Below are 12,935 nucleotides of genomic sequence, written 5' to 3' on the forward strand. Positions count from 1 at the left end.
TTTAAAAAACTATGTAACACATTATATGTAAACACACACATGTTTCTAATTTAGGCACAAAGCTAGCAATTTTAAGGAAAGGGAGTAAATGGATATCACTGACCCTAGTATATGACAGGTACTACATTTTATCGCCCTCCACCTAAAATTATAAAAGGCACTGTTGACCTCAGCAAATTTTGAACTCAAAACAGGAACAAATACTGCAAAGTTTTCTTCCAATGCCCTTACATTTCCATCACCTTGTTGCCTGTATACATAACTGTAATGTCCACTTTTCCATTTTTGCATGTAAACAAAATTCCTTAACAGATTTTTCTATGGTCAGATGCCCTTCCTGTCACAAAGTGCCACCTATTTCCAAGCAAGTTGGTATTTCTCCATGGTTAGATAAGTTTTTCACAAAAGATTAGAAACACCACCACTTGGTTGACATTGATACTCATTTACAATTCATATGATGTCAAGATGAGAAGACATGTGATGCACTTCTGGCTAACTAGACCAATCAACGGTAACCAACAATCCATAACCTCTGAAATTCATTAAGGGCTTTTGATTTTCAACAGGCTGTACTGAAGAAACCCAGCCAAAAATGTTCAAGTTCCAACCTAACAGAAAGGCAATATTCAGCAACATTGTAAAACACTCCTCAGACCAGCCTGATTGACCCACTATGCCCCTGACATAACCCCAGAAGCTGGACATCTGGTACAGCTGTGATTCACTATAGCCCAGATTCAGCCTAAGCCAAGACTAGAAAAGTCCTATGACAATGGGGAAATAGTGAACCAACAGATAAAGACACCCAAAGAGTAATTTCATAAAAAAAAAACTGAAAAACAATTGGGTGGTGGATTGGTAGAATTTTAGCATTTGTTCTGGTCCTTTACATTCTGAGTTCAAATTCTACCAAGGGTTAATTTTACCTTTCGTGCTTCTGGGATTCATAAGAAACAGTAGAGAATAGGAAATATAATCGGTTCCTTCACCCAAGGCGGCGAGCTAGCAGAATCGTTAGCACGTCGGGCGAAATGCTTAGCGGTATTTCGGCTGCCGTTACGCTGTGAGTTCAAATTCCGCCGAGATCGACTTTGCCTTTCATCCTTTCAGGGTCGATAAATTAAGTACCAGTTAAGCACTGGGGTCGATATAATCGACTTAATACCTATGTCTGTCCATGTTTGTCTCCTCTATGTTTAGCCCCCTGTGGGTAATAAAGAAATAGGTTCCTTCACCCAACCCTTCCTGAAAGCTGTGGCTTATGTATGAAATATTTAATAAATTTAATAAAAGCTATGCTTTGCAAAAAGATTAGTCCTGACTAGACGTCTAAAGGGAGAAGTTCTCAATCGGCCCACAGCATGGTAAGATTTACCAAACTCCCTCTATTACTCAGCGAGACAGAGTTGAAGACAGTCTGATGTGCACAATTTCATCAGATGCCAAGATCAACAAAAGTAGACATCAGACAGGAAAAAGCAAATAAATTTAGTAGGTTATACAAAATAGGTGTTGTACAAACCACCCTCCCGTGCAACCTTCCAGTCAGCAGTTACCTACTTTCACCTGCTCACTGGATACCCACTTTTTGTCTGCTCTATCCTCAACATCCACTAAAATGACCACCGTCACCAAGATCAAAGACCTGCTATTAACAGTGATGTCAGGTGGGGCATGTTTCTAGGTTGTAGAATCACTACTTACAAAAGATTGCAAAAGATGGTAAACTCTGTAGTGACCACCATGACTGAGGTGTCCTAAAGTAAATGTCTATGAGACTCTTCGGGGGGAAAAAAAAAAGAAACTACCTTGCTGCCTGTTACACTGACTATCAACAGAGTTAAGTGACCTGTTCTAGCTTCTGACTGTGAGGAGAGGGTAACCAAGCCAGCAGTAATACATGTGGACAGTAACATTCCTAAATAATTTGTGAAACCAAGCTATGATATATAATTACACAGCTACTAACATTTGTTTTACACACACACACACACACACAGACCACAGACTCTCATGATTAGATGATGTATGAGGATCCCGTAATTTCTTGCCAGACAACCACACAGATGATTTGTTTATAGTGATCAAATGTTTGTCCACTCGTAAGCTCACTCCCTCCATCAAATCAAATCAACAATACCTGTACAGGTGCACCATATGTTAGATGATGAAATGATCATGGAGCAACGAGAAATGAAATGCTTTACTCAAGAACACAACTATGCCCAGTCTGGGAATTGAAACCACAATCTTGCATTCTTGAGCAAGACACTATTTCACGCATTGCTCTAGTTCACTCAGCTGTAGAAATGAGTTTCGACCTCACTTGTGCCAAGCTGTATTGGCCTTTGCCTTTCCCTTGGATAACATCAGTGATGTGGAGAGGGGGAGGTTAGTATGCATGGACGACTGACTACTGGTCCTCCAGTGGAGAGGGGAAGGTTAGTATGCATGGATGACTGACTACTGGTCCTCCATAAACAACCTTGCCCAGACCGGGGTCAGTTCATTTGACTAAACCCTGATAATTATTCTGTTGAACCAATAAGTCTACACACCAGTTAGCAAGTGGTAGGAGACACACAGTGTACATCATATACTGAATAGATTTGAGAAATATACTCTCTGGGTGGGTTCTGCTAATTAAAGATGTGTCTGTATACACACATGAATGAATGAATGACCTGTCCACTTAATACTGACTGTACTCCAATTATATTGAGTTCTGTTACAGCAAAATAGTACCAAGTGTGTGTGCACTCATGTGCATGCTCTTACATACATAAGACTGGTAGTGTGTGTGTGTGTGTTTGTCCCAGAGCAATAGAAGACATGCAGTGGAACTGAACCTAAAACCGTGTGGCTGGAAAGGAAACTTCTTTACCACACAGCCAATTCTATGCATGCAAGAGCATGTACACACACACACACACGCACATGCATTTGTTACTATTTTGCTTGACAAACAGGATTCAATACAGGCGGACTACAGAGTCAAAATTAAGTGGACATGTGTGTGTATACAGACGTCTTTAATCAGCAGAACCTGCCCAAAGAGTATATCCCTCCAAACATATACAAAATATGATGAACACTATATGTGTGCGTCCCCCACCACTTGCGAACTGGTGTTGGTGTGTTTATGTCCCCATAACTTAGTGGTTCAGCAAAATGGTCTGACAGAATATCAGAATTTAGTCAAATGAACCAACCTCAGTACAGTTTTTTTTTTTAAAGCCTGGAACTTATTGTATTGGTCTCTTGCCAAACTGCTGAGTTACAGGGATGTAATCAAACCAACACTGGTTGTCATGCAGTGGTGGGGCACAAACAGATATATATTCATACATAACAGGCTTTCAGTTTCTGTCTATCAAATCCATTCACAAGGCTTTAATCAGCCTGAGGTTATAGAAGACACTTGCCCAAGGTGCCACACAGTGGGACTGAACCTGGAACCACATGGCTGAAAAGCAAGCTTCTTACCACAGTCATGCCTGGGCCTATTATATTGTATTTATATATATATACACATACATACATATACAGAAGTGCACCTATGTAGACAAAGCTCATGACAGTTTTATTAATCAGAGAATAGTGAATCTATTCAAATCAAATATTAAATTCTTACTTTTGAAACTACTATCTTCTAGACTCCACTTCACTGTATTAGAACTAAAATAAAACTAAAGCATCATGACAGTAAAATAAACACCACCCTACTAGTGCGTCCTTTGATAATCTACTAATTGACACTATTTCATTAGTGTAACAGCAGACACACCCACAAGCTAACTATTCACGAGTTTAAAGTTTTTACCTTTTGTTTCGGTTGTTAAACTGCAGCAGTGCTGGAGCACAGCCTTGAAATTTTAGTAACATGAAACCTGGTTCTAATTCTATCGGTCTTTTTCACCAAGGTGCTAAATTACAGGGGACATAAACACGGCAACACCAGTTCATGAAATGGTGGGACAAACAGACACAAAGACACGCACATCATCATTTAACGTCTGCTTTCCATGCTGGAATGGGTTTGAATGGAACTGGTAACCTGGAGAGCTGCACCATGTACACACATACATAAATACATACATACATACATACTTTCAGTTTCCATGAACCAAATCTATTCACAAGGCTTTGGTCAGCCCAAGGCTATAGAAAATATTTGCCAAAGGGACTGAACCCAGAACCATGTGGTTGGAAAACATGCCTACACCTATGTATATTCCATTCCTTTGGAGTTTCTTTCCTAATCTCTTAGCATCTAATTGCTTGATCAACTGAATTACCTGCACCTGAATACAAGTCGCTGACCATTGCACAGACATGTGCATCCTTCATAAATGAATGCCAAGGTAAATTCAGCATGACACTGCATGACAATGCTGTACCTTTTAGTTACAGGTATAATCTACCAGATCGGCATCTATACATTTTCCCCCAAATCACTTTCACTGACATTATATGAGTTGTTGAGATGTCATAGGAAATAATATTTGCTTAAAGATGCCATATACTGGGATTGAAACTGGCACCTTGTAGTTACAAAGCAATCTTCCAAACCAGTCAGCCATCATACTACACCTGCACATATACAAGGTATGCCTAATATATATGGACAAACACTCATCCCTATGCAAACACACACACACACACACCTATGCCCAGCCAGACAGATGCCAAGTACTCTATTCACATACATTTGGAACACCCAAACAATTCTGATTTGGACAAGCAATTTTAGTCCACACACACCAATAAAATTACATTTTATTGTACCCAGTATTTTCGTTTCAGTGTGAAAAACCTTTCCATTTACAGTGAGAAACTTTATTATTCTGAGCATGGGAACAGAGTTTCAACAATAAAAGAAACCTTACAAAACGCCAACATTTTAATATTTTCTAAGTTTATTTGTCAGGCACAATAGTACACTATTTAACAATAGCCTGATCCAAATACGTAATTTTTCGTGAATTTTACCACGAGTACCTTTCAGATGGTTTAGATTACGATAATATCAGTTTAATGTGAATAAAAAAAAATAAAAAAATTGGTGGGCGTACACACGTGCATGGTGATATCGCAATTTTTTCAATTTGAAGTTTCATTTTTAAATGTGTGTCAGTATGTATGTGCGCACGCCTAACAATTTTTTCCACATTAATGTCTGATGTAATCGGAATCGGCAAACTCGGAGTATTTGTAGAAATTTTCATTAAAAAAAAAAAAAAATTTAATTTTTTGAAAATTGTGGGGAGGGTAAAAAAAAAAAAAAAAGTTGAGACACTTGTGTAGGTAATACCAAATTTGGGTATACCTGTCCTTCGAACAACCATATATATATTATGGGAAAGGAGTACGCTCCCCCCCCCACCATCACCACCAATCTTTTCGGTATTCCTGTATTTCAAACGGGAATTATGTTTACGGTTTGGGCTCCTCTATATAAACACTTTTCCTAGTATCCTCTTTTTCTTTCCCATAAATTAGGGAACTTGAAGGGGAAAATTCTGCCCGTAATGGATAATGAATCTAGTGCTTGATACACCCATCTCCGAGAGGAGGACGAGGTGATCGCAGCCAGAACGCCTATAACCGTGGATAGAGCTACTCCGTCAGGCCTGACGACCAACACCAAACGGTCTAATTTTGGTAGATTTTGCGATAAAACCAGCAGTAAACAAGTAGGCAACATTTCGCCCATCACGATTTTAAAAAAAGGCATTCATTCAAAATAGCGTCGGAGATTACGTGGTGTTAAAAACCTGTAATTTCTCTGGATCTGTGTTTTATGTATCGCAGATTATGATTCTACATAAAGAAAAAGGAAGGGAAGTTTTTTTTTTCTTTTTTTTTTGCCCCACCCCACTACAAATTTTCAGTCTTGACTTTTGTGTGTGTGAGTGAGTGAGTGCAAAAATTTCTTTGGGTTTGTGCTACGCACAATTTTGAATTATCATGTCAAATATTTAAAACAAATCTGAAATAAAAAAAAATTTCCGAGTAAAGACTGAAAAATTACACAGAAAAAGGTGGGTACAAAAGTCTAACTTTCCTCCACCACCAAATGGTTTTCTTTTGTAAATTCGCACTCTACGACGCTTAAAATACACAGATCCGAAAAAATTGCGGATTTTGGAGCATTAAATAATTTCCGATTCTACAGGTATGCGCGCGTAATGTGTGCGTGTGCATCTAAGAATCCTTAAGCCAGAAAAAAGACAGGCACACGTATATTTGTCAATAGAGCGTGGATATATTCATGTTCACACTATACAGTGAAATTGGTAATTGGCTGAAATGCATGGATAAAACTGTATATAGTAAAACTTCGGTTTACGAATACCTTTCATCACCAACGAATCGATTAACGAACATTTTGGGTAACGAACGGCCCCCAGGAACGAATTAAATTCGTAAGCCAATGTTTCACAGTAGAATATGTGTGTGCGTGTGTGTACACACGCATACATTTCTTTGGGAGGGGAGGTTCAAATGAAGAAATGGGATTTTGAGTAGACGGGGAGGGAGGGACCTCCACAATTGAAAATTCTAACGAGAGCCGAAGAGCCACTACTTGGTCGTTCAACCTACAAGAAATAGCCAAACTTCCCTGAAACCAAACCCTACCATCCTAAAAATTTAAAAGAAAAGGCCACAATAGACAAATGATTCCAACACATACAGTAATACGCAACCAAACCCTACCATTATAAAAATCAAAAAGAAAAGGCCACAATAGACAACTGATTCCAAGGTATAACAGTTCATACGCGATGGTCATGGTTAGGACAGTTTTTGAGTCAGCTCAGTCATGGCTGATCTGGGGCTAAAACAAACAAGACTAGCTTAGTTAAATTACCAGGACAAGATTAGGTGTAAGATTAGCTAGAAAACGTTCAAATTATATATTTTTAACGTTTAATTTTGGTTTGATTTTAATTGACTTAAACGAAGCTAGTAGCAGAGCAAAGAGGATCTGCCTTGAAATCGTCAGTTGATGGGAATTGGGTTTTTTTTTTTGTGTGTATGTGTGTATGTAACAGGTTCGAACTTTCGTCAAAAACATTGAACAGCTGGTCGAGAGAGCGAAGAAGACCAGACCACTTTGCAAATAATTAAATTAAACTTTCTCAGTGTCACGTCACGCCACTCACAGAAAAAGATAAAGAGAGAGAAAAGAATGTCTTCGATTGACATAGATATTAAAAAGCTTCAATACGGAGTTAAGCCTATGATGGAATTGTGCGAGAAAGCGAAATATAACAGTGTTTAGTTCTCAAGGTACAAAAGAAATCGATATGAAGATTATATATATATATATATATATATATCTTTCAGAAGAAAAGCTTTGAAAGAAGAAATGAAGTCGGAGAGGTTAAACCCGGAGGTAACAGGGTGTGTGCGTGGTTGGGTGTATAACCAGTTCTAACCTGTGGTTATTGAGGAGGGAGGCGTTAAAAAAATTTGAGTGGGTAAGACCAGGAGAATATGAGAGTTTAGAGTGGTGATTGGTATAAAACCCAGCGCTGGAAAACACGGAGGAGCCAGCTGGAAAAAAAGCAGTTAAGTAGTACAAGAAATATAATAGGGGGCCAAATGATAGTGAAGGGTAAGAACTGAGGAGGGAAAAACAGCGATGACAGAACGAGGGGGCAACTGGACAAGGCAGTAAGTAATATCAGAATATAATAGAGAAATAAATTCTATGTGAAGGGGGCAAGAAGAGTAGAGGTGGTGGGGTACAAGAACTGGGGAAGGAAAAATAGTGGCAGACTTTCGGAATGGCAGGCAGTCAAAGTGATGACAACAGACGGAGGGAGGGGTAAGTGAACAAAGCCGTAGTTATTAAGACACCTTAATGACCACAATGGTGACAATATGGACACGGTGGCGACAGGAGGAAACAGGTAATGTAATATTTAAGAAATAGGCAAAGAATATTTGCTACAATAGTAGAATCGCCATATAGCAGAGAAGAAGACTATTTTAATGCCGTTTTATTAGTAAACAGGAATGCGGACTTCAATGTTCAGATATTCCCCAACACACACACAAATTCTAAGAAGACTAACCTAATATAATAAAGTGTGCGAGCATTATAGATAAGAAAAATATGAGTTTTCCATGACTAACAGTAAATAGCGCATTCTAGAGATAGCAACGATCTGCATGAAGGTTTCCTCATTATATATATATATATATATATATACAGGGTGTCCCACAAAAATGTATACACACCTTAAATAATTGTAAATTTGTTATTCTTTGTAAGCCTAGTACTCATTCTATCGTTCTCTTTTGCCGAACCACTATGTGTATACATTTTTTGGGGACACCCTGTATATATATATATATATATATATATATATGCCGAACTACTATGTGTATACATTTTTTGGGGACACCCTGTATATATATATATATATATATATATATATGTGTGTGTGTGTGTGTGTGTTTAAGTGTGCACTGAAATATTATTTTGTTTGAGATATTTCAGAGTTGAAGAGAAAACAACAAAGGCCTTTAATAAAAGAGATTTATTCTAAGAACTCCAAAACTTGAAAGAGATTGAAAGAATGCAATAAGAATTAAAACTAGAGGATTTTTAATGGGTGAAATGATCGAAGACTTGACACAATGAAAGCGTCAAGGCAGAGAGAGGTGTGTGTAAATTTTGTAGCTAGTGTTGACAATAGTAGTCGAGATAGTTTACAGGTTCTTTGGCACAAGACGGAGGAGGAGGAGAGAGAGAAGAAAAAAACAGAGATTTCTTCAATACTTACCACAAAAATGAAGTTGAATGCAAAAAGCAAATATTTTATACATTTCATTCCAGCTTCTACCATCCTGATAAGTTTGTATGGTCACCTTTTCAAATAAAATTTATAAATAATCTAAGTCCCTTCTTGTTTTCGAGAGGACTCACTTTATCACTAATGACAACAAAGCACTAAGAATGCTAGAACAGCGTGACCACGCTTTATATAGATTCAGTGTCATTGTATCCCTCCGCACAAACCTTCCGCCACAGAACGAACTACTTTATAAGAAAGCTGATCTTTGATCAGCTTTTGTATATTTTTATCGATCTATTTTTCTTTTTCTGGTAAATTAATTATAAATTATATCGATCAATGAGTATCTTAGTAATTTATTTATTAAAAATATAGGAAAGATAAGTTTTTTTCAATTTCGAGAATATGACAATTAATTCTTGAATTAATAAGTACTTTGGTTCAAAGAAATTTAGTCATTCTAAAAATATGGATAAACATATGAGACAAAACTCTTGATAATCCATTTATTTGGATGTCCTTTCTCGACAAAGTATCATCTATAGATTAACTATTTGTCGTTTTGCAGAAGAATTTTTGTTTAACGGTTTATTACTGGTTACAGCGTCGGACAAAAAATGCCTACAATATTTAGTTGCAGCTCAGTATGATCTGAGTTCAAATCCCGCTGAAGTCTAAACTTTGTTTTTTTCATACATTAGGGATCGATAAAATAAACAACAGGCCAAATAATGGGTCGATTCCTTATAACGCATTCGAGATTTTAAATGAAATTTGGTATATTAATAGATTCTTGTGTCAAACGAATTTGACAATTGATTGTCAAATAAAAGTTTGGCAGTGAGAATGAGGAATCTACAACCTCCAAGAGAAAAATGTTATCAACAATAAATTAGGTCGAACTATTCTTTCCATTCTTTTTTTTTTTTTTTTTTCATTGTTCTATCCATTTATTCAGACAGACAAAAAAAAAATAAGAAGGAAGTAAAGACAACGAACTACAAATCTGACCTAATTTTATTTTATCAACTACTAGCAGTATCGCCCGGCGTTGCTCGGGTTTGTAAGGGAAATAACTATATAAGCATTTTTAGAGAGTTATAGCCAAAAAATAGCGAAAAAAATGCATTAAAATGGAAAAAAATTATGGTAAATTTTTTTTTTTAATCGTAGACACACGTAGACATCGTAGACGCGCGCAAATACCCAGAAGGGCTCGATATGAATCACGACTATAAGATACCCGCTTTTGGTTACACTGCACCGCAAAATGTGGGAGTAGTTAGGAATCTAAATCGTAGGAGACAGACACACAACCTCTCTTTTATATATAAAGATTTTTCATTGTTGTTTCTTCCTTATGTGTTTCGCCTTTCCTCTTTCATTCATTCCAGTCATTGGACTGCGGCCATGCTGGGGCACTTCCCTGAAAAGTTTGGACAAACAAATCGATCCCAGTACCATTTTTTTTTGTCTGGTACTTATTCTGTCAGATTCTTTTGTTGAACTATTAAGTTACAGGGACATCAAAAAACGAACACCGGTTGTCAAGCAGTGATGGGGGACAAACACACACACACATGCACATATACACACATACATACATGGCAGGCTTCCACACAGTTTCCATCTACCAAACTGTTTTCGGGAGGACTCACTTTATCACTAATGACAACAAAGCACTAAGAATAAGTTGGCCTAGAGTTTTAGTAAGACATTTGCCTAATGTTCTATGCAGTAGGACGGAACCTAAAACCACATGGTTGAAAAGAAAGCCTCTTAACCACACAGCCATCTCTGCTGTGGGTTCCAATTTAGGTAGCAAACCCAATAATTTTCACAGGAAGGGATTAATCAATACCTATTTCTTTATTACCCACAAGGGGCTAAACATAGAGGGGACAAACAAGGACAGACATAGGTATTAAGTCGATTACATCGACCCCAGTGCGTAACTGGTACTTAATTTATCGACCCCAAAAGGATGAAAGGCAAAGTCGACCTCGGCGGAATTTGAACTCAGAACGTAGCGGCAGACGAAATACCTATTTCTTTATTGCCCACAAGGGGCTAAACATAGAGGGGACAAACAAGGACAGACATAGGTATTAAGTCGATTACATCGACCCCAGTGCGTAACTGGTACTTAATTTATCGACCCCGAAAGGATGAAAGGCAAAGTCGACCTCGGCGGAATTTGAACTCAGAACGTAGCGGCAGACGAAATACCGCTCAGCATTTCGTCCGGCGCACTAACGTTTCTGCCAGCTCGCCGCCTAAGGATTAATCAATACCATCTAAGGGTTAATCAATACCATCACCCACTGTACTCAACTGATACTTTATTTTATTAACCCTGGAAGGGTAAAGGGCAAAAAGTTGAGCTCAGTGGGATTTGAACTCAGGACGCAAAAGATCTGGTACGGTGACCTCAATGCATGTCTTCTGATGTCCTAACTTTGTGTTTAACCCTTTAGCGTTCAGATTATTCTGTCAAACATAATGCCTTTTGATTCCCATTGATTTGAATTAATCATGCATTATCTCATATCTTCAAGATCTTGATGGTGCAATTACTTAATGTAGAATAACATTGTAGGGTAGGTGTGAGAGCCTGGATCTGATCAATTTGAACATAAAACAGATTAACTATTTTGGCCGGATATGATCGGTTTAAATACTAAAGGGTTAAATATGAGGGGATGCTGAAAGGTTCCTGGCTTGGGGTAAAAGAAAATACAGGAGGATCAGTTAATTATGACCTTATTCAACATGTCCCCCTCTCAAATTCATACTTTTATTGCAACCTTTCTTTCAGTTTTTCTAAGCCCTGTAAAAGAACTAAGAAGGTCGGGCCTTGAACCAGGCCTTTTGCAATACCCTTAAAGCCAGGAACTTTTCAGCAACCCCTCATAATAAACATACAGGCAGGCTTGTGTGGAGATGTGAAGGGGTTTTGGTAAGCCAGATGGGCCAGGTTTATGATTTTGAAGGACCCTTCTTCCACCTGTTTGACCATGGGGGACTCCTTTGGTAAAGCGCTAACATAATTATATAATAATATATTTCTTTACTACCCACAAGAGGCTAAAACATAGAAGGGACAAACAAGGACAGACAAACGGATTAAGTCGATTATATCAACCCCAGTGCGAAACTAGTACTTTATTTATCGACCCCGAAAGGATGAAAGGCAAAGTCGACCTTGGCAGCATTTGAACTCAGAACGTAATGACAGACGAAATACCGCCAAACATCTCGCCCGGTGCGCTTAACGTTTCTGCCAGCTCGCCACCCTCTAACATAATTATATAATTATAAACACCATTCGAGCATGGTTGATGCCAGTGCCACCTGACTGGCTCCCATGCTGATGGCACATAAAAAGCACTATTCTAGTGTGGTTGATGCAGTGCTGGCAGCATATATAAAGCACCATTCGAGCATGGTTGATGCCAGTACCGCCTGACTGGCCCCCGTGCTGGTGGCATACAAAAAGCACCCACTACACTCTCGGAGTGGTTGGAGCATACATTTCATATCTGGCTTAATCCTACTTTCAACTTCTGACATGAGTTTATATCTTCTGTCTGGCCTAGTCCTACATTCCACATCTAGCCTGAGGCTACATTTCACAATTTTTTTTTTTTTTACCAAACCAGGTACTTATTCTATTGGTCTTTTTTTCTGAACCACTAAGTTACAGGGATGTAAACACACCAATACCAATTATCAAGTGGTGTGTGTGAGTATGGGGAGACAAACACAGACACATACATACAAACACACACACATATATATATATAAACATCATCATCATCATCATCGTTTAACGTCTGCTTTCCTTGCTAGCATGGGTTGGACGGTTCGACCAGGATCTAGGAAGCCAGGAGGCTGCAACCAGCTCCAGTCTGATCTGGCAGTGTTTCTACAGCTGGATGCCCTTCCTAACGCTAACCACTCCATGAGTGTAGTGGATGCTTTTTACGTGCCACCGGCACAGGGGCCAGAGGAGGCTGGAAACAGCCACATTCAGATGGTGCTTTGTACATGCCACTGGCATGGATATCACAACTACTATTTCCATTTGATTTTTATTTTGATGTTGATGTACTTGAC

The 12,935-nt window shown here is 38.4% G+C and overlaps 1 protein-coding gene across 1 annotated transcript in view; it reads right to left on the minus strand.

Annotated features, from left to right (window-relative positions):
* Window positions 1-8,985, minus strand: part of LOC115222869 (CD63 antigen) — a 35,830-nt gene extending 26,845 nt beyond the window's left edge. The window contains exon 1 of the mRNA XM_029793235.2: window positions 8,805-8,985. Coding sequence (XP_029649095.1) covers window positions 8,805-8,867 — 63 coding nt within the window. The 5' untranslated portion in view covers window positions 8,868-8,985. The remainder of the gene's footprint in view (window positions 1-8,804) is intronic.
* Window positions 8,986-12,935: the final 3,950 nt, after the last annotated feature.

This window comes from Octopus sinensis, linkage group LG21 (genome assembly GCF_006345805.1).
Source record: "Octopus sinensis linkage group LG21, ASM634580v1, whole genome shotgun sequence".
Classification (NCBI taxonomy): Eukaryota; Metazoa; Mollusca; class Cephalopoda; order Octopoda; family Octopodidae; genus Octopus; species Octopus sinensis.